A 25,642-nucleotide genomic window follows, 5' to 3' on the forward strand; every position below is an offset into this window, starting at 1 on the left:
GGGGGTGCCGGTCTGTGGCCCCATTTGGCCAGGCAGAGCCTCCCTCCATTCACACCGAGGTGAGAGCCGGGAAGGGGAAGCTGGCCCCAGCTGGACTCCCAGCAGCCCAGCCTGAGCTTTGAAGCCAGAGCGGGTGGGAGTGAAATCAAGGTGTGAAGCGGGGAGCCAGGGGGCAGGCCTAAGGCAGCCATTTGGTGTGGGGGATGGGGTCAGTGGCAGTGAGGGGGCTACAGGGCTGGGGGAAGGGAAGTGGAGGTTTGTCCTGGAAGATGGAGGGAGGCAAAGGGGCCCAGCCATGGCTCAGTACATTGGCTTGGAGCCCACATCCAGGTAACCACCAGCCCCAGCGTATGGTAGCGGGAAGGGGCCCCCTTGGAGGAAGTGCGGGGCAAAGGACGCTGCCGGTGGAGCTACTGGATACCCTGAGCCCCCTGGCCCAGGCTGCAGCTCTAGGAATGCAGTTGAGTAGGGGGCTGAGCGCCCAGAGTCTGGAGCCTCAGGGAAGCTGGGGTTCCTAAAGCAGAGAGAGACAGTGTGTCAGGACAGGCGACAGGGACCCCCCCCCCCCAATAAGGAACAGCAGGCCAGCCCTGGGCCCTTGTCCTAGTCACCTGGCTGGAAGGTGACCAGAGGCCCCATGGAAAGCTGCAGGATGCAGGAGGTAGGCCTCGGCACTGGGGCCACTGCATGGAGGAGCTGGGGCAGGGGCAGCTTCCCCGGGGGCTGGGACTTGCTCTGGATCCGACTCACGAAGGTCTCCACCCAGGGTGGAGTCGCAGGGACCACCAGGTGCATCTGGAGAGACAGAAGGGATGGTGGGCTAGTGAGGACAGCGTTCAGGCCTGGCTCCATCACTGGCATGACCACACTCACCTCCACTCCTGTAGGCCTCTGTGGCTACTGGCTCTGGGCCCCGCAGTTTCCTCTTCACACGGGCGTCCCGCTCCCTGGGGAATAGTAATGATGATGGTGATGGTGATGACGATGGTGATGATGATGGTAATAATACTTACCAGTCAGCAGGCACTTCACCCTCCCAGGGACCCTATCAGGAAGGTGCCATTATTATACCCATTTTACAGATGGAATAACTGGAGCCCAGAGAATTAACTACAAAGTGGCAGAGCTGGGTTTATTCCCCATGTAAGCTTTCCACTATCGCTTTCCTATTGCATTTAGAATCCATGGACACTCCTTGCCAAGCTACAAGGCCTGGGCAGCTCTGATTCCAGCTCACCGCCTCTGCCCCATCTCTGCTAGCTGCCTTTCAGCCTCTCTGGAATCCTCTTCTGTCCCCTCTTCACCGGCTTAACTCATCCTTCTTGTCTCAGTTTAAGCATAACTTCCTCAAGGAAGTCTATTCTAACCTCCCACAGTGCCACACGCCCCTTACCACATTTATCAGTTACGCTTTTACATTTGACAGAGTGAGCCTTTGGTTAATGTCTGTCTCTTCCGACAGACTAAGCTCCTTGACGGCAGGGCCCAGCTCTGAGGGGCTGTATTCAGAATAGATGCCCAAGTCCTCACTCAATAAACCTTTACTGTCCCAACACGATCTGGCTTTCCGTCAGCTTGCTCACTCCACTCCAGCTGCATGCAGGCACAGTCCCACCTCAGGGCCTTTGCACTTGCTGTTCCCACTCCCTGGCATGCTTTCCCCAGATAGCCACATGGCTCCCTGCCCCACTGCCTTCAGGTGTTTTCTCAAACGTCTTCTTCTCAGTGAGGCCTTTCCAGGCCGCTTATTTAATACCTCACCCTGGTCCTTCCTCTCCCTCTTCCCTGATTTGTTTCTCTCCTCCTTAGAACTTATCCCTAATGTACACTATTTACTTCTCTTGCTTTCTTGTCTACTCTGCCCACTAGAATACCAGTTCTATGTGAGCAGGGGCTTCCATTTGCTTCGTTTACTGATGTGTCTCCGATGCCTGGAACTAGGCTTGGCACATAGCAGGGACTGAATAAATATTTGTTAAATCAATGAGTGAATAAATGTTTTTACTTACCGTTGTGTTCCTGGCATTTAGCACAGTGCCTGGCATGCAGTGAGTGATTAATGGACATTTGTTGAATGGATGAGTGAATGATCAAACAATGCCCACCTCTTACAGTTTCTGCCATTCTCCCGGAAGCCTTTGGCAAAGGGGTTGGCTGCAATCTTCAGCTGTGTGATCTGGGAACACACATACAAGGTCAAAGCTGCTGAGACCTGGGCAGGGCCACCACACCCTCCAGCAGGGTCACTCACCCGCGGGTTCTGGTAGGCTGTCACGGAGATGAACGTGGTCTCGGGGAAGCGGAAGGAGGCCACGCCCCCCCAGTGTTGGCTGCAAAGCTGGGCGGCCCGCACCAGGTGTATGCGGGGTTGGTACTTGTGCATGGAGTGCAAGATCAGCTGAGAGGGGAGAAACCGGAGTGACTCCCTGCCGTGGGCCCCGGCCCTGCCTTCCCAGCCATCACCACACCCAAGCACTATCCCAGAGTCCCCGCCTGGGCCTCACGTGGCCGTGGGGGTCCAGCGTGCTGTTGGTAAGTTTGACGCGATGGAAGGACACAGGCTGTCGCATCCAGTGGGCACCAGTGGCAGGCGAGTCAGGGTGAATATAGACGCGGTCAGGCAGGCGGGGTTCCGCCTTGCCACTGGGCTCCCAGCGCCGGCCCTGCCAGCGGTAGCGAGCCCCGTCCACTGGCACCACATCCAGAAGAAACAGGTAGCGGACCTCAGGGTCCAGGCCGGTGACCGATACTCGGCAAGCAGGGAACATGCGCCTGCATGGGGAGGGATGGGAGAGGCCTGGAGCTACCCACTGGCCAGGGCTGGGCACAGCACCAGCAAGTGGGGACAATAACAGCCTCCGCAGTTCCGGCAGAGAAACATCAAGGGAGGTGAGATTAGAACCAGAAGGTAGAATCACAGCTGGAAGGTTGTCTCGGCCCATTTTACAGATGGGGAAACAGGACAGACAGGTTAGGTGATCTGACTAGGGTCACACAGCAGGCTAGGAGCACAGCCAGGGCTCCCGACTCAAGTCCCTCAAACTCTACTTGCAGAAGCAATGTTGACAGCTTCCCTCCCTGAAATCTTGCCAGGAGCGTCCTGCTCCCCACCTGATCTCCAGCACCAGAATCTGCAGCTGTAAAACAAATTTGCTTTAGAAAAATTATGCTCTTCCTTCAGTGGGACAGAGGGCTCACCAGGCTAAGTCTTGAGCTCCTGTCCTAGATAAAGACCTTGACATAGGCCATACACTGACCACATCTTTGCCTCTAGGGTGACCCAGACATAGTTGTATACTGACTCCTCTCCTCTTCAAGTCACATACTGACCCCTGATCCTGGCCAGATTTCCCTGATGGTAGTCACTGGCTGCCCTTGACCCCAGTCATAGTCTGAACCCTGATTCCAGCCACAGACTGAACCCTTATCTGGGCCACATGGTAGTCCATAATCCAGCCAGTCTTCCTGACCCTGGCCAGACTGACCAATGACCCTTGCCATACATTGGCCCCTAAATGCTGCCACAGACTCCACAGACTGATCCTTGACCCCCGTCACAGAATGACTCCTGATTTCAGCCACAGAGTAACCCCTGCCCCAGGCCATAGTCAGATTCTGAACTTAGGCAGAGCTCTAGTCTCGGAGAAACTCCCAAACCTAGCTCCACCCCCAGAAACTCTGCCCTTCTCCAGAGACTTCCACCAGATATACAACCTGGCCAGCCCCTCACCTCCCGGCTTTGGTGATGATCATCTCCGTTCCCACAGAGCTGAACTCCTTCCACAACTCCCGGTTCTCCAGGCTCAAGCTGACCCCAGGGAGCGAATGAAGGGCCTCTGGAGGTGGTGGGGCTGGCTCAGTGCCCAGGGACGAGGGCAGAAGGGGCAGAGGTGGGGGCGCAGTCAGGGTGCGGGGAGCAGCCTCAATCCCGGAAAGGAAGCAATCCAGTTTAGAGGTATCCAGATCTGGAGATGGGGAAAGAATGAGGAACCATTAAGGGCCACAGCCCCACAAATTCCTACCCAGGAGCTGGTCCCATTGCTCACCGGGATAGCGGTAGCCCTCTGCCAGGGCAGGCGTGAAGCTGGAGTCTGCCCTGGGCTGGGGGGGCCCCAGGCGGTAGCCAGGCCCCAGGGAGGGGTACAACTCTCGTGGATGGTACATTTGTTGTCCCGTCTGGCCTCAGGTCCCGCTGCCTAGAGTCCCCTGGTGCTAGAGATGTCCCCTTTATAGCTCACAGCTCAGCCCCTTCCATACCCAGGATCACAGCCCCTCCCCTCTTTGGGGCCCTGGAGTTGGGCTGGGGTGGAGACCCCTGGGGCCTCGAAGGGGTCCAAGAGGGGACCGGATACCTGGGTACCCTCCCCTTCTCCCGCCGCCCTCCCCCCCAGGCGGCTTCATTAGCCCCAACCCCCTGCCCCCTCATTACATAATTAACTCCTCGGCCTGATTGATCCCCGGGGCTCGGACAGGCACGCAGTTTGGCGCTTCCGGCCAGCTGGTCCCCGTTCCCACGGGGGGAGCCCCGGCTAGGGATAAGCTATGGGGGGCGGGGCCTGGACCCTGGGACGGAGCCTGAAGTCCAGGGGCAGATCCTGGCGCCCCAGACCCTCTGGCAGGTGACCCCCCTTTTCCCCTTCAGTTGGAGGGGAGGCTTCGGAGGGAGGCAGCATAACTGGAGGGAAAGTGTAGGACTGGAGGGACGCGGCCTGAGCTGATTACGCGGGGTACTGGGGACCTCGAGGAGTCCGCAGCCGAGACCCGAACCCTGGAGTCCTCCCTGGTTCCCATCTGAAAAGCCTCCACCCGCAACCAGGTCTCAAAGTTTTGGGGCGCGCGCAGCTCGACAGTCTGAAGTCTTGCGCCAGGGTTTCCCAGAAGGTCCCGCGCTGGGGAACCCTCGGAACTACACTTCCCAGCAGGCCCAGCGCCGAGGCGCGCCCGGAGGAGACGGACGGACCACGCTGGGGCCGCTGGAAGTTGTAGTCGGAAGAGACGGGCGGCGAAGCCGGAGGCGATGCTGCCTCCCAGGGGAGCTACCCCAGGCGGCGGCCGAATGCTGAAACCGAGAACACCCAGATCAGCCGAAGTCAAGGCCCAAGAAGCCAGAGTGGGCTCGAGAACCTCCACCAGCAGTGAGACCAGTCCTGGTTCCTAGAGACCCAGCTCGGACGGGCCGTGCCTACCCCATCCTGCTAGGGCTCAGAACGAACAGGTCTCTAGGGGCTACCTCTGAGTTCTCCCTAACCGGATTCCACGTGAGCCTAGTGCTGTCTCCACTCCATTATTTTATTATGTACAATTGCTACAGAACGAGGGACCAGACACGCGTGGGGTAGGAGGGGAGAAGTTCACAGGGCTGACGGTGCACTGGGGCCAAGAGAGCAGCACACAGGCCATATCTATAGCGCAGGCGGGACAGGAAAGGGTTAAAAACGAGATCCAAGCCAGCCAGATCACAGGGAGGTGCGGGGGTGTCTTCTGCTCTCCCCCCAAGGTCACAGTGCATGCAATAAAATATATGTACAGGAGAGCTGGATCCTTCTTCTGCAGGGGCCCTGAGGGTCCAGAGCCCCCTTCAGGTGGAGGAAGGGCCAGTGGCGCCCCCTGGCGGCCAGGCCAGGCTGCAGCCACATGCGTCAGGAGCAGTGGTCAGTCCCAGCCATTGTCTTTGATCATGTGGTTGAGTTCAATGATGTACTTCCCCTCTTTGTACTTCTGGCTGCTCTCAAAGGCCTGTTCCTGAAAGGAGGAGAGGGGACGTCAACGCTGGAGCAAGAGGCATAGGGGCTGGAAAGTGGATATGATTGGCTCCCTTTTACATATGAGGAAATTGTGGCCCTGAGAAGCCAAGCCACCTGCCCACAAACACAGAGCTGGTAAAGAGCAGAGCTGTTTCTCACTAACAGGGGTAAATAAATCTCTCTGAATCATGGGTACTTTTTAAGTACTAATGACGGCTCCATCAGAGAGGATATGAAAGTTTTTAGAAGATTTCATAATCCAGGGGTTGCAAACTGGTGCCTGAGGGCCATTTTGGCCTACAAATATGTTTTGTTGAAACAGCATAGAGTTGGGGCCGGCCTGTGGCTCACTCGGGAGAGTGCGGTGCTGATAACACCAAGGCCACGGGTTCGGATCCCGTATAGGGATGGCCGGTTTGCTCACTGGGTGAGTGTGGTGCTGACAACACCAAGTCAAGGGTTAAGATCCCCTTACCGGTCATCTTTAAGAAAAAAAAAAAAGAAAGAAAGAAACAGCAGAGAGTTTAATAGAAATAAGTTTAAGATACTAAAATATAGGCAGGCCATGCTCACTCCAGTTTGCCCTAGCCTGCTCCCCACCCCAACTCCCACCCCCAATCTATGCTGCCCATTTTACAAATCCAAGGTATCTATCTGGCCTTGCAGACACTTGAATTTTTGACCTCTGGACTAGGCCATCTCTTTATTTTACAGAGGTCCAGAAAGACCAAGTCACCTGTCCACAGACACACAGCAAATCTGTGGCAGGGCCAGGGGTGAACTCAATTCAGGGTTGTTTGTCTCCGCCTAGGGTATCCACCTCCCAGAGGCACCATAGCTCCAAGTGATGCCTGAGGAATCCCGTCCCTCACAATTTTCCAAGAGCATTTCCTTTGCTACATCTATTCTGATCCCTGTAACAATCGTGGGTGCTAGGTGGTGGCTTTATCCTCCACTGCCAGATAAGGAAATGAGACTCAGCAGCAGTGGCAATGAGGGCAATGGGAAAGGAGGCCCATGGACCCAAACTCCATGTTGCTGTGGGGTCTTGGGCAACTTCTCTGATCCTCTGAATGACAGTATAAGGTGGTAGCCGAGGGTTTGGAGTAAAAACAAACAAACAAACAAACAAACAAACAAACCCAACTAAGATTCTGGTCCCTATTCTGTTACTTACCAGTTGTGTGATCTTTGGCAAGTTACCTAACATCTCTGGGCCTCCCTGTCTTCTGTAAAGTGCAAATAATAATAAATTTTACCTACAGAATTGGTGTATAATTGAATGAGATAATATGTGCTTAGCACATTATGTGCATTGCACATAAGCATTCAGTAAATGGTAACTCTGATTATATCCTCATCTTTAAAATGGGGATTCAAGTACCTGTGAGGAAAGGGATGGGTTAAGAGAAAAATTCTAAAGGCCCTGCAGGAGGGCTGGCCATGGCTCACTCGGGAGAGTGAGGTGCTGATAACACCAAGGCCACGGGTTTGGATCCTATATAGGGATGGCCGGTTGGCTCACTGGCTGAGCGTGGTGCTGACAACCCCAAGTCAAGGGTTAAGATCCCCTTACCGGTCATCTTTTTAAAAAAAATAAAAATAAAAATAAAGGCCCTGCAGGATGCAAGAGAAGAGAACATGGTCAGGGGATGAAAAGACAGTTTGACTTGGGTGAGCTGAGCCTATGCACTCTGAAAAGTCACCAGATGACTGCCTGTGAGAAGGAGGTGATCTGAGGTCAGGTTGAATGCTAGTTTGGGGTCAGAGGTCACTGACTCACATATTTCCAGCCCAAAGTGGTCTTGCAATTCTCGCAGTGGATGTCAGCGACAGCATGGAGGCCTGTCAGCAGCACCCGCTCCTCGGCTGGCCCGCAGCCCACATTCACCCTGTGGGGACATGGGGCAGTCTCAGGGAGGGGTCCGCCATCACAGAGCCCCCCTCAATCTTGTGTCCACTATGTCTGTCCTTAGCATTCAAGAAAAGGGTAACCACAGCTTCCTGTCTGAACCAGGGGACTCTGATAGTCTCAGCATAATGCCAGGGGTCCCAGGTCCCAACAGAGGTTAGGGAAGGAAAGGAGGGAGGCCGAATACTCACACAGAGTTGAAGAGGTAGGCACGCCCCTGACTGCCCTGGAAGGACTAAAGGGTGGGAAGCGGAAAGGAGGGGGTCAGGGCTACTGGTGCAGAGCTGCCAGACAGCTCCTCTAGCCTCCCATTCCAGCCCCACTGTGGTCTGGTTACCTTGGAGATGAGGTCGTCGTGGTTGGCCAGGTGAGCGCGGCAGTGGGCACAGCTATACCTCCGGTGACAATCATCCAAGTAGGCCTGAAATGTCTTGGGCTTTGAAATCCGCACCATGGCGGGGACCAGGGGCAGTGGCCCCACGCGGGGAGCGGCCCACGGGGAGCAGAGGGAGCCCAGTGCCTGCCGAGGAAGGAGCAGATGGGCTGTCAGAACCCAGGTCACACACATGCAGGCAATGCCCAGAGCCAGGGGGACTCTATCACATTTGGCTGCTCTCTCCTTTCCTCAGAGCCAGCAGCCTCTCCAGGGACCAGAGTCGTCTCAGTTTTGACTCAGTGAGGAGGCCTCAGGTTGCATCTACAGGGAAACTGAGGCTAGGAGGAGCCCAAAGTGAGTCAGCCACCTGCTTCCGGCCTCAGCCCTGCTGACCTGGCAGTTGGAGCTGGAGGAAGGGGCTTTAGAGTGGAGAGGCTGTCAGTTCCCAGTTTCGGTGGAGCATGGGGGGTTAGGAATTGGCTGGTCATTAGGAGCTCATTTGGACTGCGGATGGGGCTTCATCTGCGGTACAGGGAGTTCACCTGGGGAGAGGGTCCCCCACCTGGAGGAGGCAGGAGGCCTCGCTGGAGATGGAGGGTCCCCTAGGAGGGGAGGGGCTCTTACCTGGGGGCGCTGAGGCCTCATCTACAACGAGGAGGTCTTACCTGCATCGCGGAGCCTTACCTGAGACCCCGAGGCTCACCTGGGGCGCGGGGACGGGGGGCGGGCGCCGGGGGAAGGGGACAGTCTTCACTGACGGGGCGGGGACGCGGGGCGACGCGCAGCCTTGACGGTGCGGGCCTCACCTCACCTGGGCGCGCGGGGACCCGGTCCGCCGGGGTGGCCTGGCCTGGGAGTGGGGGGCGCTCCTGGTGGGCGCCGTCCCCCCCGGCCCGGGTTCGCAGCCGCCTCGACTTGTTTACACCGAGACCAGCTGCTGCCGCCGCTGCGGCGGGCGGGGGACGGGGCCGCCTCCCGTCCCCGCGGCCGCCAGGGCCAATCGGCGCGCCGCATGCAAATGAGGGGGCGCGTCACACGGCGGCCGGCGCCGGCCCGCGCTGCCCTTCCCCCTGCACCCGGCGCCCGCCGGCCCGGAAATGCGGCTGCGGCCCTCTGCGGTCCGCGCGCGGTCGCCTCTTTGGCTCCCGCGGTCCCCGATCTGAGGGCCCTGACCCGGCGTGGGGCTAGCAGGAGGATGGTGTCCGGACGCACGCCCCCGGGAAGTAGCAGACATAGTTATCTGCGTTTTCCCTCAGCCTGTGCCCCACTCTCTTCATCCCTGCAGCAATCCTATAAGGCAGCTTCTCCTATTGTCTCCATTCTACCAGGAAACCCAGGCCCAGAGAGGTCTAGCCCCTCTCCAGAAGTTATCCAGCTGGCAAGGGGCAAAGTTGGAATTCTCGCTTAGGTCCGATTCCGTGGCCTTTGCTATAGCACCACGGACTGACTCAGTTTACCTCTTAGAAAGGAAGAGCTAAAGGCGTCCATCCCTGTTAGACCCCTGCGAGCCAGAGCCTTGGAACAAGCCAATTCCTACTATTGAGCATCACCTCCTCCAGGCAGCCTCCTCTGATGTCCCTACCCTTCAGGCTGGGCTAGGTCTGAAGTCAGTTGAAAATGTCTGTTTATCTTGTTAGCTGCAGTGGTCCCAGTACCGACCCAATGAATGTTTGTGAAATGTGACTATGTGACTCATTAAATGAATAAAGTACCAGGACTGGAGAGGGCAGAGGAGCTCCAGGAGCTTCTGGAGGAGACCTGGGAGAGGAAGGTTGAATGGCGGATGGGCACTGGGAGCTCAGCTGAACCCCTGATGCCCACCTTCTGCAGTGATGAGGCACATCGGGGCAGGGCATGGGCAAAGTCAAGTCTTTGCTGTGTGCCTAGGGCTCTTAATGGTCTCAGGAGAATGGCACCATTATCTGTGGCTCTCAAGGAGCTGGGGGCCAGGACACCTGGGTTGGCCCTGCAAGGGACATTCCTGAGGAGAGTGGAGGTCAGGCTGGCACAGGGTGTGGTACTACGCTGGGTATGGAATGTAGTGGAACCAGTGGGTCAGGCTGGTTAGGGCCCCAGGCTGTGGCCCCAGGCTGGCCTCTTCTACCCTAAGCTGCCATCTTTACAGTCTTCCAGGGTCCACCCTCTACCCCTCACCTCAAGCACACAGAAGTGACTGAAAATAAAATATTTATTTTTTAGTAAGTAAGAGAAACAGTGGTGAGGGCTAGGGCCTCTGGACTTAGGAGGCCCAGGCAGCTGGTCCGTGGTTGTCCAGGTAGCGCCTCAGGGCTGTGGGGTAATCTGTCATGACGCCTGTGGCCCCCAGGCCGAAAGCCACTTCAAAATCTGACTCTTCATTAAGGCACCAAAATATCACCTGAGCAGGGAGAGAGAGGCTTGTAGTTTCCAAACAACTTTACTGGAACTTTCCCTTCCATCCAGGTGGTGGGAGCTCTCCTCTTCCTCTAGCGAGACCTCCCAGCGGTGCAATGCTGGAACTGATGGTTAAATTTTCAGGAATTTTGCAAACTGGTTATTAAACACAGCCATTAATGGACACAAAGAATGATTACATACTGCAATGATGAATAAGCTAACTATCTCGATCTGACCATCACACATTCTACACAACTACTGATAGTCAACCTTGTACCCCACAAGTACATATAAATAAATTGTCTTTCAATAAAAAAAACCACAGCCATTGTTAAAAATTAAATTATATAAACTTACAAATAAATACATTATGTTAAAAAACAAAGGTAATAAGTACTCAAAATTTATCACTTGCTAGTTATCTTACTGCATTTACTATTACCTAAGTTCTTAAGGTTCTTTATGTCTGTTGAATCTGTAAGGTGGAAATTCTATGCAATGGTGTGCACACCTCTTCCCAATCCTACGTTTAGTGACTTCACGTTGGTAGCCTGACACTGGCCAGGGAAATGAATGCTCGGCTCAGGGCCTTTACTATTCTCTCCTGGAGAACTGGTGGTTGAACCAGCACCAATGCCTCCCAGCCTGCCCATCCCTGCTGCTCTGCATCTTTCCTGCCTTCCCAAGTTCTCTCCTGTGGGTGCTGAGGTAGGTGGAGATGGTATTTGTGTCCCAGGCAAGTCACCGGACCTCTTGATTTCTTAGTTTGAGAGATGAGGGTGATGGGCCACCCTCACATTGGGTGCAGACCCGAGGAGCAAGAGGGCTGCTGGGAAAGAGCTGTGTCATCCAGGCCTCCCTCGCCCACAGTCAAGAGCCACATCCCGGCCTCTGTCCGTGGGTTAACTGTGGCCGCATCCCACTGCCGCCACTGCATCGCAGCCCAGTGCCCGTCGGGGAAGCGTCAGCCTCCTGTCGAGGTGCTCTGCCTCCATTCCAGCCCCCGCCATCTCTTCTCCACATGGTGGCCCGAGTGACCCTCACTCGACAACCTCAACTGGATCAGGTCTCCCCCTGCTTCCGCCCTCACCAGCTTTCCTTCCCTTGGGGCTGAGGTCTGCGGGCCATTCCCCTGCTGCTTGTCCAGCTCCCTGGCCATGTCCTCCAGACTGCAGCCTGGGGACCCCTCCATTCCTCTGAGGGCTCCTCCAGCCTCTACACATGCTGAGCCTCAGCCCTAGGATGTCCTGCCTGCCCCTCCCCGAGAGCCAGTAAAGGCCTTCTCTGATGCTGGGGACCACAGCATGCTTCCACTCTGTCCATTTTCGCTTCCATGTGATGGCCTGCTAAGTTTCTTTCCAATGCCCTTGATGGTAAGGTGAGCTCGCATCCCCAGTACCAAAGTGCCTGGAGCCTTGTCAACAAAGGTTTGCTAATTAAATGACCTGGTCAAGGCTGATGCTCAGGGGAGGGGGGTGGGCTGGGCCTGGGTTCTCCCTTCTCTGGTCTTGCCCCAGCTCCCCCACCAGGGACAGGAGAGTAGGTTCAATACATCACTGTTGTCATTGTGGCTGACATTTATCAAACCCTTGCTAAGTATCAGTTGTGTATCTAGAAGAGTTAAGTATACTATTCTCCCCACTTTACAGATGAAGAAGCAGAGACTCAGGAGGTGAGGTGACCTGCCCAAATGATGCAGCTAGTTGGTGGCAGAGTGTGATGGGAGCCTGGCTGCTGGCCAGGGCAGTGCGGCACCTGCTCGCTGCAGGAGTGGTCCCCATGGGCTCACCTGCACGCCTCGCTCCTCCAAGTGTCGGATCAGACTTTTCCTCATGATCAACCTGGGGTGGGTGGAGAAGGGGGTGGCAAAGGGAGATGGAAGGTGATGAGAGCGGGCAGGGAGAAGTGGCAGGTCTCTGCGGGGATACTCCACCAACCTTCTTGCCCACCTCACCATTTTGAAACCACAGCTGCCAGCTGGTTCAGCCCAGGGCAGGGAAATGGGAAATAGGTCCTGTGGAGAGAAGGTGGTGGGGTCAGCCCCTTGGGTCTCCCTCTGTCACAGGGGTGGGGTGTGGTGGTGGTGACCCCCTGACCAGTGTAACCCTGCCTCGTGTAAAAGGACCTTTGCAGTTGCCCAAAGGAACAGTTTACTCATGTTCAGTGATATCCTTGAATCCATGATTTGAGGGTGTGCCCCCGCCTTGCCATTTTACAGAGGAGGAAACTGAGTCTTAGAGAACTAAAGTGACTTGCTGGGAGTCACAAAGCAAATTAGAGGTGGGGCTGGGACCAGGGCCAGGACCCAGCTAGTTTCCAAAGCTGGACACCCAGTCTGGAGGTCCCCCTGGTTGGGTCTGGCCAGCTTCTTAAGACCAGGCAGCACTTACTGGGTTGGCTACTTGCTCCTAATTATCTCACTCCAGGAATGACTTTTGTGGCCCTTTACAGGCTCCCAGGGCAGGCTTTGGAGTTAGACCCAGGGCAAACCCGGGCTCTGTATTTCCAGCTGTGTGACCTTGGGCAAATTACAGAAACTCGGGCCGGCCCGTGGCTCCCTCGGGAGAGTACGGTGCTGATAACACCAAGGCCCCGGGTTCGGATCCCATATACGGATGGCCAGTTCGCTCACTGGCTGAGCGTGGTGCTCACAACACCAAGTCAAGGGTTAAGATCCCCTTACCGGTCATCTTTAAAAAAAAAAAAAAAAAAAAAACAAATTACAGAAACTCTCTGAGCCCCAGATTCTCCATGGGTACCCTGGGGATCATAATTCCTATATCCCCTGGGGACTCTGCATGGTACCCAAATAAACCAAAAGATGTGAAAACACTTTGCAAATCCTTTAGAAAAAGTAATGTACACAAAGCTTTACAGAATAATGATCTCTTTGTAGGAAGGGATTGTGGGGGCTGGTGGGAAGCTTCTCTCGGGACAGGAACGGAGAGGGGAGCAGAGAGCACTAGAGACCTCAGGAAAGCTGTCAGAAAGCAAAGGGAGGGGCCCCACCTGAGAGCTAGGGAAGTATCCAAACTTCGGATACATTACCCAGCTGTTACTTTGTTAAATCTTCACCTCCCAGCAGGAGAACGCTGGCCTTTTCCTGCTGCAATCTGAGCTAGCCTCACTCTAACGAATTACTGTCTGTCTCCCCTGCCAGACTGTAAGCTCCCAGAGGGCCTTACCCCACCCACATTGGTCTAATTTACTGTGCAGCCACACCTGGAACAGAGTAGGCATTCAGTACATATGCTGGATGAGTTTGGATGAATAACTTCTCCTAAAACTCCACATCCATATACATTTGCATATAACTTCACGGGGTTCAGAGCCCCCTCAGTAGTGCTGATGGCTGCTGGGTAAGCACTGTCTTCAAAGGATCTTGGGGGGTATCTTTGATGGTGGCCAGAGGGCCGGGGAGACTGGGGCTGCTCCTCCACAGGGGACCTCGAGCAAAAGGGCTGGAGGTGGAAGGTTTCTGAGGTCCTGTCCCAACAGTGGTACCTGTTGATGATGGTGGGCAGGAAGCAGAAGAGGAACCTCTCAGGGATCGGGATGAAAGGCAGCAGCCCCAGGTAATAGAGCAGCAGCATCCAAAAGCCTCGGCCGAGCGTGAAGGACACTGGCATCTCAGGGTTCTGGGGAGGCCGGGGAGAAGTGAGAGAGGGGTTCTGTCTAATCTTGGGGGAGCAGGGAGGAGGTGTGGGCTGCAGGGGACCAGTGCTGGACATTCAGGAGGCCCTACCCCCTGCAGGATCAAAGCCACATCATTGTCAGTGTTAAGGCCTAAATGCACACTCTTGTTGCCGCCACCATGCTGTTAACCACACCCAACCCCCACCCCTCCAAATCTAATCCTGGGGGACCCTGCTCAAGCGCCAGTTCCTCCCAGACCCCTGTAGCTCCAGCTCCCACCCAGGAAGAGGGGTCGCTGGAGCAGGGGGCACGAAGGGACCCACAGCAGCCTTGCACTTCCTCATCACTGAGTTCTTCTCCGCGGCCCAGATGGTGATATCGCTACGGTCGAAGTGCCTCACCAGGCTTGCTACCTGCGAGGAGGAGAAGGAGGTGAATGGGAGCGCCAGGCCTCTGGCCAGCCCGGACTGCCCCTGGCCACAGCAGCACCTTGTGAATGAGCTTTTCGTTATCCCCTTTGACCTCCACACTCATGGGCATCCTCGGGAACCTCTGGAACAAGTCCTCCAGCCGCACCATGCGCCGGTCTGACCCGTGAGCGAAGCGGCCTGCAGGGGTCGCGGGAAGAGGGCTGGGGTTGGGGGTGGGAACCCAAGGTGGGGAGTTGAGGGCAGGTGGCCTGGCTCAGCCCAGTCCCACCCCCTTGCTCTCACCTGGAGAGAAGAAAACCTCCAGCTCCTCCTTGTAGAGGGGCAGATCCTGGGGACAGCAGGGAGCATGTCACCACGAGGCACACATGGGGGTGCGGGACTCCCTAGGGATGGAGGGGTTCACGGCAAGGCCCACCTCAAAGTCCAGGCTGTCCACATCCCTGCTGAGGCCTGACTGGCGGGACAGATTCTTGTCGTGTGACACCACCACCACACCATCCCGCGTTATCTGGCAGTCGAGCTCCAGGAGGTCGGCTCGCTGGGCCATAGAGCTATGAGAGCAAAGGTCAGTGCGGGGTGGGGGACAGGGATGGGCCAGACCGCATGGTGGCAGCAAGATGTGGAGAATGTGGGGGCGGAGTTCAGGGCAGGATGTGCAGGCCTGCTTGCACACCTCCAGGGGGCTCCAGGCACCCAGATTAGGAAGTGACCAGCACCCCTTGGTGTCATGCAGTGCACAACCTGCACAACCTTACATGGCAACTCACTTCTCCACAGCCTCCATGGTGTTCTCCAGTCGCTCTCCAGATCCTGTGTGGGACAGCTGGGTGGGTCCCTGGGGCCTGGCCCTCTGCTGGCCTCTGTCCGGCCTCCCACTGCATCTCCCCAGCCAGCCCAGGCTGAAGCAGCCTCGCCCTCCCCACTCCCTGTCCTGCCCTGCCACCACGACCTCCTCCTGCCTTGGTCCTGGCCCCTTTTCTTCATCCTGCCCCTTGGACCTACGCCTCTGCTGTCTCGCTCCCCTCCTACCCCCACACAGCTCACCTCCTCGGTGGGCCCCCAGGCGGATACGGAAGGCTGGAACCCAGGGTGTGTGCAGCAGGCGAGGCCAGCGCAGAAAGAAGAGGGACAGCATGACATAGCTGCCCAAAGCAGGGAGGGCATAGGACAGCAGGGGGCTCATGGCTCCGCTCCGGTGCCGCGAGCTCAGCCTCCAATGGACTGTGCTGCCTCGCCGCCTGCCTAGCCAGTGTAGGCTGGCTCTGCCACTGGCCACCACCACGCCCGGGACCTGCTGAGCCTGCTGCTGGAATGCGGCCAGGCTGCAGCCTTCAGCGGGGGCTGACGTAGAACAAGCAGCCCTGGTCCTCTCAGTCCCAGACCCTCCACAGCCCCCTCAAACCCCTCTGTTCTTGGACACATGGGGGAAATGAAGCCCTCCCCCCAGGTCTATCATGACCTTCCCCCTCTCACGGGTGCTTGTGGACAGGGTATATAACACCCCCACCCCTTGCCATTTCCAGATAATTTGGGGGTGTGTAGGGTGTACCTGAGTCACCCTGAATCACCCCCAGCCAGTTAGACAGGAAGCCATTAGGAGGGAGGGGACAGTAACTAAGGGGAAAATTGGCCCCACTCTCTCCAGGAGTCTGAAGCTCCTAACACCCCCATCCATCCCTAGACAGCCAGGAGCCCAAGGTCACCAGGGCCACGTAAAGCCACAGCAAGCCTCTGGGCTAGAGAAGTGAGTCCCCAAGCCACATGGTTAGGGCGGGACATCGGCAAACACAGACAGAGCCAGGGCATCCTTATACACATCTCTATATTTATATATTAGATACAGGCATGGGGAGGTGGCACCTCCACTTCCGCTCACCCACACACAGAAGCAGCGAGGGCATTAGATGTGGCAGCTTTGAGGGGGTGGGGGTTTCAACCTGGGCCCTGCTCCTCGGGGATAACTAGCCCTTGAGACTTAGAAATGTTCCTTCGGGGAAAATGGGGTGGGGTTTTAATGAGATGAGGGTGCGAGGCTTGTCCTGAGTCCCTACTCAGTGCCCCTCGCCCCCACCCCCGCCCCTCAGTAGGCCCCGGGCAGCCAGAGCCCTTCTATTCCAGAACTACCGGAGACTGGGACAGCAGGGGTAGATGACAGCAGAGCAGCAGAGGGAGACTTGCTTTGGGGCCACCTGAGCCCCTCAGGCCTGGGGGGGTGGAGCTTTGGCCTGCCTGAAGCAGGTGGCCAGAGCAAAATGACTGAATGTGGCCAGGCCCGCCCTCTGCCCCAGCCAGGGCTGCCGGGGTCTGGGCTGGGCAGTGTCCATTTTCTAATGGTCCAGCAAGGGAGTGGCGGGCAAGAGGCAGGACCTAAAGGAGAAGCAGGTGGGAAAGGAATTGTTAGCACCCATGAGGGGCCTGATGGAGCCCTGCCCTCCATGGCTCTCATGTCACCCTCCTGGCGGGCAGGATGTGTCTTGGTGTCCTTCTCTGTCAATGGGGATAATAACAGTGCCTATCCCAAGGTACTCTTGTAAGGGTGAAATGAATGAATACGTGTAAACCTCTGGGAACAAGGCTTAGGGCTCTATCAGTGTTTGCTCTCACTATTAGAACTGTCTCCAGGAAACTGAGGCACACAGAAGTGAGGCATCTTACACAATGTCACACAGCTCTTATTAAGTGGCAGAGCTGGGGGTTGAGCCCAGGTATGTCTGCCTTCTTTCAATCAGGCCACAGCTGGCCTGAGACAGCGGGACCAGAGGAGGGAAGGAATAGGGTGTGGGTGTGGTTGGCCCAGCAGGGTCCCCACCCCAGGTGTGTCAACTGCTGACCGAGCGGCAGGTGTGGGAAAGCCTGGCATCTGGGTCAGGCTAGGTGCTGCTGGGCTTCTCCCAAAGCAATCATGGCTCCACCTGCCTCTCTGCCCACAATGGGAGAGCCAAGTTCTGGCTCCGCTCCTCAGATAGGTGACAGGGGCCTTCAGTGACCTCTAGTGGTCTGCAATGGCTACTGAGGCCAGAGGATGGAGGGTCTTGACAGGTGGAGACAGCTGGGCTTGGAGGACAGGGGAAGGCACATGACGGACTAGGTGGGCAGGCGCTGGGCCCATCTGTTGCCACCACACATGTGCATCATGGGTGCCCAGCAAGCCCGTGACTGCGTGGAGTCATGCTAGGCACCCTGGTATCAGGTGAGTCTGGGTGTGGGCAGTGAGGAGCACTCACCATGCCCCGGGGGGCAGGGACACCTGTTGAGGTCAGGGTGCCTCCAGCACCCCTGGCTGGAAGCGGGCTGTCTCCTGGAAGATGAGCTCTTTCAGCCGCTCTTTGGGTAGATCATCCAGCTCCATGTCGAAGGTGAAGGGCTCTTCAGCCACGGGCTGGGGTGGCAGACAGTACAGCTCAGGCCAGGCACTGGGGGATGCCTACTCGCCCACCTGCCCACCAGCCCTGCTGCCGGAGGCTGGCCCACCTCATCTGTCGGGTCATAGTACTGCTCCAGGTATGGGTGAGCCAGCGCTTCCTCCACTGTAATCCGTTTGTTGGGGTTAAAGGTTAACATCCGGTCTAGCAGGTCAAGGGCTAGTGAAGGACAGGAGTCAGGGGTCAAAGGGAAGGCTGGAGGAGCAGCCAGAAGCATCACTTTGCTTCTGTGTGCCCAGGGGCCTGTGCTCAGGCAGCTGCTGGGATCTCGTACCCTTCTCTGCACCCAGTTTTTATCCCACACCAGCCCCCATGTCCCTCTCACCTTTGGAGTCTGACTTGGGAAAAAGCTTGGCCCAGGCCACCTTGGTCTTGGAGGGCAGAGACTGTAGGTAGTTTCGGGCCTTCATGTTGATGATACAGTTCAGGTCCTCCTGGGATGGGGAGCCCAGGATGCCTGTGGGTAACGCAGGTGTTTTGGTGAGAGGTCTCCTCCTCCTCCTGGGAACAGAACAGGCAAGCAGCCAAGAACAAGCGTCCCCAGCCCAGCAACCTGTTCCTGTCCCACATAGTCATCTTCCAGCCAGCAGTGCAGTGGTGAAGAGCCAGGGGTCTGGGTTCAGGCAGACCTAGTTCAAATCCTGGCTCTGGCACTTCCTCAGGTGTGGGGCTTAGCCTTGCTTTTCCCATCTATCAAATGGGGATAGTATCTACACCTCACTGAAATACTGTGAGATGCTGGAGGGGTTCCACACGTAGTGTTATCCCCAACCTGACTCCTCACCTCCAATACGCTAATCTCCCTGCCCCTCAGCAGACCAGTCCCCTCACCCAGAATGTGGTTGAGCTGGTCCAGGTAGTGTTTGCCGGGGAAGATGGGCCGGTTGGAGAGCATCTCAGCCAGAATGCAGCCCACAGACCAGATGTCGATGGACTTGGTGTAGCCCTGGGGAGGAGGAGGAGGTGGTGGGCTCCTGGGCCAGCCTCAACAGGGTCCTATAGTCTAGGCGAAGCCACCACCTCCAACCTAGATCTAACACCAGCAGAGAGGCAGAGGGAAGACATGGAGGGATGTGATAAGACCCAGAGGGTGGACTTCCTGCATCATGGGGGTCAGTGCTTAGCTTAGTGGTGGCTCCAGGGCTTCCTGGGACCTGGTTCCTTCACTGCAGGAGTGGGGAGCCCTCTTACCTTGGAGTTAAGCATGATCTCTGGTGCTCGGTACCAGCGTGTGGCCACATACTCTGTCAGGAAGCCGGTGTGGTCATGCTCAGGATCGGCGATCCGGGCCAGGCCGAAATCACAGATCTGGAATCAAGGGCAGGCTGTCGAGTGCAGCGCTCAAGGCCTGGGCAGCCCAGGCAGTCACACCACCATCCCTTCACCTATGCTGTTCCTCTTGCTTTCGAGGGTCTCCTACCCAGGCTTCTGCTGGTCACCAGGAAGCCCCAGGACCCGGGGGAGGAGGGTACAGGTGCCCAACCCTCTGACCTTAAGGTCGCAGGTGGTATTGATGAGCAAGTTGGAGGGCTTTAGATCCCGGTGGAGCACGTTGGCAGAGTGGATATACTTGAGGCCCCTCAGGATCTGGTAGAGGAAGTAGCAGATGTGGTCGTTGCTCAGCTGCTGGCTTTTGAGCAACTTGTACAGGTCTGTCTCCATCAGGTCCTGTACAATGTAGCTGAGGGTGGGTGGCCCCAGAGACCCCCGGGCAGGGGGTGGTGGGAGACACTTGGTTAAGGAAAAAAGGCTCTGGTGACCAGGCTGCACAGCCCCTCCAGCTGGGGCCCCCTGAACTCGACAGATCTGTCAACCCATATCATGAGCTAGGCAAGGGCCATACTCAGCAGCAGGGCTCAGAGCCTCTGTCACATCTCAGCTGGTGACCCTGAGCAATGCACTTCAGTTCTGTGGCCCCGGTTTTCCTACCTGGGAAATGAGTATCATAAACTGTGGGAGGCACACCACCAGCGCCTCGGGGCCTGCCCGGGGTCCTGAGGCATGGGTCTGGGGACCAGAGCCCCCCCACACACAACCAGGCACACCGCCAGTGCCAAGGAGCATGCCAAAAACATCACCTCCATGTGGGTGGCCCACCACAGCCACCGCAATAACCATGGCTGCTGCGAAAGTGGCTAGATGCTACAACCACCATGCAGATGGTCCGTCAGCCACTGGAGTGCATTAATACTAGAGTCACCAGCAGAGACCAAAGAAAAGAAGAGGATGTCTTTCTTCACAAAGCCCATTCCAGAGTGACAGAAGAAGCATCTGCTCTATGATAATATTGGGGGACCTGACCTCTCAGCACTGGACAGAGCATCTAGGCAACCAATCAACAGAGTAACCATTACTCTTTCAGAGGGAGAGAAGAAATTTAGGGTAATTAGAGGGGGGAGGGGAGAGAGAGATAGGGATAGGGAGAGATTGGACAAGGGGCATAAAGAATACGAACAATATATATACTAGTAATATATTTTTTTTTTTTTTTGGCGGCTGGCCGGTTTGGGGATCCGAACCTTTGATGATGGTGTTATCAGCACCATGCTGTCCCAGCTGAGCCACCAGCCAGGCTATATGCTAGTAATATTGATTTGATCACCATATGTCAACATTGAACCCCCAAAATATGTATAGTCAATTATGATTCAATAAAAATTAAGAAAAGTAAAAAGTAAAAAAAAAAAAAAAAAAAAAAAAAAAAGAACTGTGGGAGGCAGAAGAACTCAGTTAAGAGCAGCAGCTCTGGAGTTAACCTGCTGATGTCTGAAATCTCCCCTCCACCACTCATTAGCTTTACGATCACAACCTGTCAGTGCCTCAATTTTCTCTTCTGGCAAGTAAGGGAAATAAATGTTCTTTAAAGGGTGTTTGTAAAGATTAGATAAGATGACCCATGTAAAGCAGCCACCCAGTGCTTGGCACACTGTAAAGGCTCAGCAAACAAGAAGTATTATTGCTAATGCCTGAGCCACATGGCTGTTGAGGGAGTTAAATGAGATAATGTGTGAACACCATCTGGCATGCAATAAATGTTTGCTTAAAAATAAATGCCTGCCTTATGGGAATGGTTGGTACAAGAAAAATGAGGAGCTGCTCCCAACAGCATGCTCCTACTCAAAGAAGAGTGCTTGGCCCTATATCAGAAGATGGAGGAGTAAATGTCCTTTTATATTTGAAGATAAAACAAAGATTAAACATAAATAAATAAATAAATTCCATCTGGCTGGTCTCTGGAAGAATAAGTCAGGACTGTCTTTTAGAATCAGCCTTAGAAGGGTTTTCAGAGAACGTCTGGACCAACCCTGCTGTCTCATAGATGGAGAGGCCCGGCGAGATGCAGTGACTTGCTTCAGGTCGCACAGCAAGCTGGGGGTGAGTGTGCAGATTTCCCGTCCACAGTTTGTGGTGGGGGCTGCAGATACTGCAGGGCAAGTCCCCCATGCTCCTGGGTGGAGGACTGGGACTGGTGGGAAAGAGGTGACGGGTGTCACAAGCTGCTCACCACAGAGCAGGAAATGGACAGCAAACTAGCAGAGTGCTATCAGGGAGGGCAGCGGCTAGGCGGCCTCCGCCTGGGCAAGGTGCAAGTCCACAGGTGACTAGGGTGGGGATTGAGCAGGAAGTCCCAGAGAAAGGACAAGTTCCCACCTGGGGGAGGGGAGGAGGCAGCAGAAACACTTGACTTTAGGCTTTCTAGGCCTTAGTTTCCTCATCTTTGAAATGGAGCTGATGAGGCCCATCTCATAGGGCATTTGGGAGGGAGAATCAGAAATGTCAAAGCACTCGGTGTGCCCATCACCCGACACACAGTAGGCCCTCTAGAAAAGGCAGTTTTCTTCCTCCCCGCCTTCCATCCAGTCTGGAGACCCAGAGAGGAAAGGATCATGAGTCTGTTAAGCAAGAACTGACTGTGAGCAGAGGCTGGGTCGTGTCACAGAACTGCAGATGTCAGAAGACAAAGCTGCCATAGAGACCATTTGCCCAGCCCTACACTGAGGCACAGAGCAAAGATCCGACTTGCCCAGGGCCTCACTGCCTGGCTGCAGCAGGCCAGGATTCATCGGAGCAGGCCAGGATTCACTTTGCAGCTTCTCCTCTGCTGGAAAGTTTTCTTTACCGGGTTTGTTTTGGAGGGTGGTAGGGAAGATGGAAACAGAAAGCAGGCCAACTTCCCCAGCCCAGGTCTGAGGCTGTGCCTGACTGGCTATCTGGCTAAGGTGAAGGATACACATCCCTCATAGCTTCCAGGGAGGGTGCCCGCAGAATGTCTCGGATGCCAATGACGTTCTCGTGGCGGAAGCGCAGCAAGATCTGGATCTCCCGCAGCGTGCGCTGGCAGTAGGTCTGATGCTCGAAGGGGCTGATCTTCTTGATGGCCACGCGAGTCTTGCGCACATGGTCATAAGCCGAGCTGGGAGGGTCAGAGAGATGTTGCTGGTGTGGCCTTACGAAGGGGGAGTGCAGGCCTGGTGGCCCCACCCAGGCCTTGGCAGGGAAGGGAGGGAGCAGGAGAGAGCCCTGGCCAAGTCATAAACAATGCTGGTTCCTTCCTGCTGTGAAGGCCTGGGATCTCCAGGGAGAAAGCTGGGGACCGGCCAGATGGCCCTTCGGTGACTTCACAAACAGAGGAAGAGACTGACCGCTCACTGACTTCCCCTCTTCCATTCCAGTTGCCCTGACCCCTCCTCCTCCCCTTCCCAGGATGGGCTCCTGCAACCCAAGATGGGTGCAGGGGGTGGGAGACGAGTGTAGGACACGAGAGGAGGCAAATACAGTGAGAAAGAGGCAGTCACAGGACGACCGAGCGAAGGGATGAGGCAGGGGCGGGTCTCAGGGTGAGGTACCTGGGCAGAGGAGCCGTTCCCAGAGGCACATAGTGGGGTCCGGACGACTCACAGACCCCTCCCAAAACGTGCAGGGAGGCACGCCCGGCCCCTTGTCCCTCACTGGGCCCCTGCCCCACCCTGAGCTCTGCTCTCTTTCCCAAACTGCCCGGCGCAGCCCCGCTGGGGGAATGCGAGGCATCCTCTCCCTCCAAAAGGGTCCTTCACTAAGGATATCACCTCCCCAGGAATGTTTACTCTCTCTGCCTCATCCCGTGTCTCTAGGGTCCCCAAGGCCCGCACAGCTCCCCACATACACTCAGATGCCCCTCCCTGCATTACAGACGGGTGGGTTCAACCCCCCAAGCCCCCTCCCCCAGAAAGCACTTAAAGGCCCCTCCCTGGGACGCTCCCGAGCCTCCCGAGTCCCTCGCCCTTTCGGGACGCTCCGAGTCTCCAGGTCCCGGAAAGCACTCGGCACCTCTCCCCTCCCCTCCCACGAAGCCCCCCCGCCGCCCCCTCCCCCGGAGCGCCCCCTCACCTGACCATGCCGTACGCGCCCTCGCCGATGTACTGCAGCTGCGTGTAGCGCGGGCCCACGTCGAACGGCTGCCCCTTCACTATCTCCACCTCCCCCGGGACCCCCGGGCCGACCCCATCGGCTCCCCGGGGCTCCCCGCCCCCGCCCCCCTGAGCCGCCGCCGCCATCTCCGCTCCTCCCCGCCCTCCTCCCCCGGCGGCCCCGCCCGAGGCCCCGCCCCTTCCCGCCCGCCTGTCACCCGCGGGGCCGCGCGCCAGGCCCCGCCCCCGCCCCTCCCCCGCGCGCGGCTTTCCCTCCGCGGGTGTCCCTGGATGGCGAAGCAGCCGGTCGGGCAGCCGGTGACTTAGTCAGAGCCACGCCATCCGTGTTTCACAGTCGCCGTGGGAGACCTGCCTTTCACAGTGGAGGAAACTGAAACCTGGAAGGGCTGGTGACGTGAGGGTCACTCAGCACAACCGAGGGCCGGTGAACCCACCCAGACCCCCACCCAGCCCGGTGGCTTTCCAAGAGGCCTGCGGGAGTGGGCCGGGGACCTCACCCTGCCCGCAAGTGTGCCCTGCAGGCTGCTGCCGCCTGACTACGAAGGGGACAGACGACCCCAGCCCACCTTTACAGGGGAAGCAGGGGGAGAGCTGCTTGCGAAGTTGACTGGGTTTGATTAAAATACTCTGTAAGACTTATTGAAAAAACAGCAAATTGGATTTGGCAAAACTGGACAACCTACAATATATGAGGTCGCATCTGATTCTCTTAGCTGGATGAGCGGGGGCCATGTCTGTCTTGTTCATTACTGTACCCCCAGTGCCTGGAACTCAAATATTCAACAATTTTTTGAATGAATGAAATAAGTTTTCCAGATGGAGAATCTGAGCGTTGGGTCAGCTAACTTGGGTAAGGTCAGGTTAATAATGACAGAGCTGAGACTCAAAATGATGTCTTCTGACACAGAGGCTCTTTCCAATTCCATACTGTCTCAGAATCAAAGACTGAATCAAAAATTGAGTGGGAAGGGCCTGCCCGTGGCTCACTCGGGAGAGTGCGGTGCTGATAACAGCAAGGCCACGGGTTCGGATCCTATATAGAGATGGCCGGTTTGCTCACTGGCTGAGCGTGGTGCCGACAACACCAAGCCAAGGGTTAAGATCCCCTTACCGGTCATCTTTAAAAAAAAAAATGAAGTGGGAGCCCTCAGACCATCCAGTCCAGCCCCCTCGTTTCACAGTGCAGGTGTGAGCTGGAGGCTTCACAGAAACACACAGCTGCTAGGCTTTATTAAGTAATCACGTTGTTTTTTTTTCTCCCTGAGAAGCTGGGAGTAGGTCCTTGTATGCATTACAGATTAAGAGACCAAATGGAACAGTAATTATGATTCTGAAATTGCTCATAATTAGATCCATGGCCAGGCACTCTAACTCAGATTAATGAGACTGAGTTGCTGATTCCCAATAGCCTGTAAGTCAGTGAAAGTTCAAGAGGTGCTAATTAGATCAATGATTTTTTTAGTTATTCATTTGATAAACTTTTAAATGGCACTGTAGGCAAAGCTCTGAGCTAGGCACTGTGGCTGATCAAAGATTACTATGTAGTATGAAGAACTCTCTGGAGCCAGTCTCCAGGTTAGAATCCCATTTTTGCCACTTATTTGCTGTTGCCCTAGGCAAACTACCTCCTGGCCTCTTTACTCATGGAGTTTCTTATCTATTGAAGAGATAAGATGCACATACATACATCAATTTAATTCGAGATTGTTGGATATGATATACGGTGTGTGAGCTCAGGGTGAGCAAGATCACTCTGGAGAAGTGAGGAGGTGCGCTAGAGTCATTGGAAAAGAAGTAGGGGTTGCAGAAGATTGGGACAGAGGAAAGACATCAAGGAGAAGGAGCAGCATGATCCAAGGCATAGAGGCAGGAGTGTGACTTGTCCAAGTGGCTGCAGTAAAAAGGATTCAGGGGAGTTCAGGCTGGGGAGGTAGACTGGGGCCAGCCAGATGGAGGAAAGTCTTGGGTTCTGGCAGGGAGTTTGGATGTTACTCAGTAAGCAGTAAAAGCTCTGGAGGGACTTTTGCCAGATCATTTTGCAACTGCGGGAAAATATAGTGACTCAGACAAAACACCATGGAGTTCAGCATGGAGCCAGCTTTCCTGAGTGGGAGTGAATTTCCCCGCATAGAAAAGGCTGGTGTATCCGGAGGGGCACCCTGCCACTCGGTGCTGTCTCACTTCGAGGAGCGGGACTGAGAGTTCCCTCTAGTGGCTGAGGTTGGTATTTCCTTAGAGGTTTGGAATGGAATTTCTTAGTCTAGTTCACAGATTCAAACTCTATTCTGTGCCAGACACTTTTATGTACCTTATTTCCTATAATCATCACAGTATCCA

At 55.9% G+C, this 25,642-nt stretch overlaps 4 protein-coding genes across 6 annotated transcripts; all 4 read right to left on the reverse strand.

The window, feature by feature from the left end:
* Positions 1-228: 228 nt before the first annotated feature.
* Positions 229-4,164, reverse strand: TBX6 (T-box transcription factor 6). Its single transcript, XM_063100908.1, has 8 exons — positions 4,047-4,164; positions 3,731-3,965; positions 2,505-2,772; positions 2,252-2,398; positions 2,106-2,176; positions 874-947; positions 612-795; positions 229-514 (listed from the first exon to the last, which is right to left on the reverse strand). The coding sequence occupies exons 1-8, from the start codon at positions 4,162-4,164 to the stop codon at positions 301-303; spliced, it is 1,311 nt and encodes a 436-aa protein (XP_062956978.1). The 3' UTR covers positions 229-300.
* A 1,107-nt stretch (positions 4,165-5,271) lies between these two features.
* YPEL3 (yippee like 3) lies at positions 5,272-8,925 on the reverse strand. 3 transcript variants are annotated; one of them, XM_063100247.1, is made up of 6 exons: positions 8,844-8,925; positions 7,994-8,176; positions 7,848-7,891; positions 7,528-7,636; positions 6,922-6,973; positions 5,653-5,742 (listed from the first exon to the last, which is right to left on the reverse strand). In XM_063100247.1, the coding sequence occupies exons 2-5, from the start codon at positions 8,108-8,110 to the stop codon at positions 6,944-6,946; spliced, it is 300 nt and encodes a 99-aa protein (XP_062956317.1). In that variant the 5' UTR covers positions 8,111-8,176; positions 8,844-8,925; the 3' UTR covers positions 5,653-5,742; positions 6,922-6,943. The 3 variants fall into 3 exon arrangements, with proteins under 3 accessions (XP_062956316.1, XP_062956315.1, XP_062956317.1); XM_063100246.1 differs by lacking the exon at positions 6,922-6,973 and having other exon boundaries at positions 5,272-5,742; XM_063100245.1 differs by lacking the exons at positions 6,922-6,973; positions 8,844-8,925 and having other exon boundaries at positions 5,272-5,742; positions 7,994-8,224.
* Positions 8,926-10,206: 1,281 nt separating this feature from the next.
* On the reverse strand, positions 10,207-15,799 carry GDPD3 (glycerophosphodiester phosphodiesterase domain containing 3). The gene is made up of 10 exons (XM_063100996.1): positions 15,520-15,799; positions 15,243-15,285; positions 14,891-15,026; positions 14,758-14,803; positions 14,534-14,652; positions 14,368-14,457; positions 13,913-14,046; positions 12,363-12,422; positions 12,198-12,249; positions 10,207-10,409 (listed from the first exon to the last, which is right to left on the reverse strand). Exons 1-10 carry the CDS (start codon positions 15,656-15,658, stop codon positions 10,272-10,274), a joined length of 957 nt encoding a protein of 318 aa, XP_062957066.1. The 5' UTR covers positions 15,659-15,799; the 3' UTR covers positions 10,207-10,271.
* A 481-nt stretch (positions 15,800-16,280) lies between these two features.
* MAPK3 (mitogen-activated protein kinase 3) lies at positions 16,281-23,433 on the reverse strand. Its single transcript, XM_063099745.1, has 9 exons — positions 23,265-23,433; positions 22,129-22,311; positions 19,389-19,578; positions 19,089-19,205; positions 18,729-18,843; positions 18,223-18,354; positions 17,947-18,056; positions 17,700-17,854; positions 16,281-16,842 (listed from the first exon to the last, which is right to left on the reverse strand). Exons 1-8 carry the CDS (start codon positions 23,429-23,431, stop codon positions 17,732-17,734), a joined length of 1,137 nt encoding a protein of 378 aa, XP_062955815.1. The 5' UTR covers positions 23,432-23,433; the 3' UTR covers positions 16,281-16,842; positions 17,700-17,731.
* Positions 23,434-25,642: the final 2,209 nt, after the last annotated feature.

This window comes from Cynocephalus volans, chromosome 6 (assembly GCF_027409185.1).
Source record: "Cynocephalus volans isolate mCynVol1 chromosome 6, mCynVol1.pri, whole genome shotgun sequence".
Taxonomy (NCBI): Eukaryota; Metazoa; Chordata; class Mammalia; order Dermoptera; family Cynocephalidae; genus Cynocephalus; species Cynocephalus volans.

What these genes read in the sequence shown, in the direction of transcription:
- MAPK3 (XM_063099745.1), bottom strand. Translation starts at nt 23,431, where the DNA reads ATGGCGGCGGCGGCTCAGGGGGGCGGGGGCGGGGAGCCCCGGGGAGCC. An exon ending in ATACCACCTGCGACCTTAAG is followed by an intron (nt 19,206 to 19,388) that starts GTCAGAGGGTTG and finishes CCTTGATTCCAG; the next exon opens with ATCTGTGATTTCGGCCTGGC. An exon ending in CCAGCTCAACCACATTCTGG is followed by an intron (nt 18,355 to 18,728) that starts GTGAGGGGACTG and finishes CGTTACCCACAG; the next exon opens with GCATCCTGGGCTCCCCATCC.
- YPEL3 (XM_063100245.1), bottom strand. Translation starts at nt 8,224, where the DNA reads ATGTGTGTGACCTGGGTTCTGACAGCCCATCTGCTCCTTCCTCGGCAG. An exon ending in ACGACGACCTCATCTCCAAG is followed by an intron (nt 7,892 to 7,993) that starts GTAACCAGACCA and finishes CCCACCCTTTAG; the next exon opens with TCCTTCCAGGGCAGTCAGGG. An exon ending in GCCTACCTCTTCAACTCTGT is followed by an intron (nt 7,637 to 7,847) that starts GTGAGTATTCGG and finishes ATGTCCCCACAG; the next exon opens with GGTGAATGTGGGCTGCGGGC.
- GDPD3 (XM_063100996.1), bottom strand. Translation starts at nt 15,658, where the DNA reads ATGAGCCCCCTGCTGTCCTATGCCCTCCCTGCTTTGGGCAGCTATGTC. An exon ending in GGAGGTTTTCTTCTCTCCAG is followed by an intron (nt 14,653 to 14,757) that starts GTGAGAGCAAGG and finishes CGACCCCTGCAG; the next exon opens with GCCGCTTCGCTCACGGGTCA. An exon ending in CTGCCCACCATCATCAACAG is followed by an intron (nt 12,423 to 13,912) that starts GTACCACTGTTG and finishes TTCTCTCCACAG; the next exon opens with GACCTATTTCCCATTTCCCT.
- TBX6 (XM_063100908.1), bottom strand. Translation starts at nt 4,164, where the DNA reads ATGTACCATCCACGAGAGTTGTACCCCTCCCTGGGGCCTGGCTACCGC. An exon ending in ATCATCACCAAAGCCGGGAG is followed by an intron (nt 2,773 to 3,730) that starts GTGAGGGGCTGG and finishes CTCCCCATGCAG; the next exon opens with GCGCATGTTCCCTGCTTGCC. An exon ending in CGCTGGACCCCCACGGCCAC is followed by an intron (nt 2,399 to 2,504) that starts GTGAGGCCCAGG and finishes CTCCCCTCTCAG; the next exon opens with CTGATCTTGCACTCCATGCA.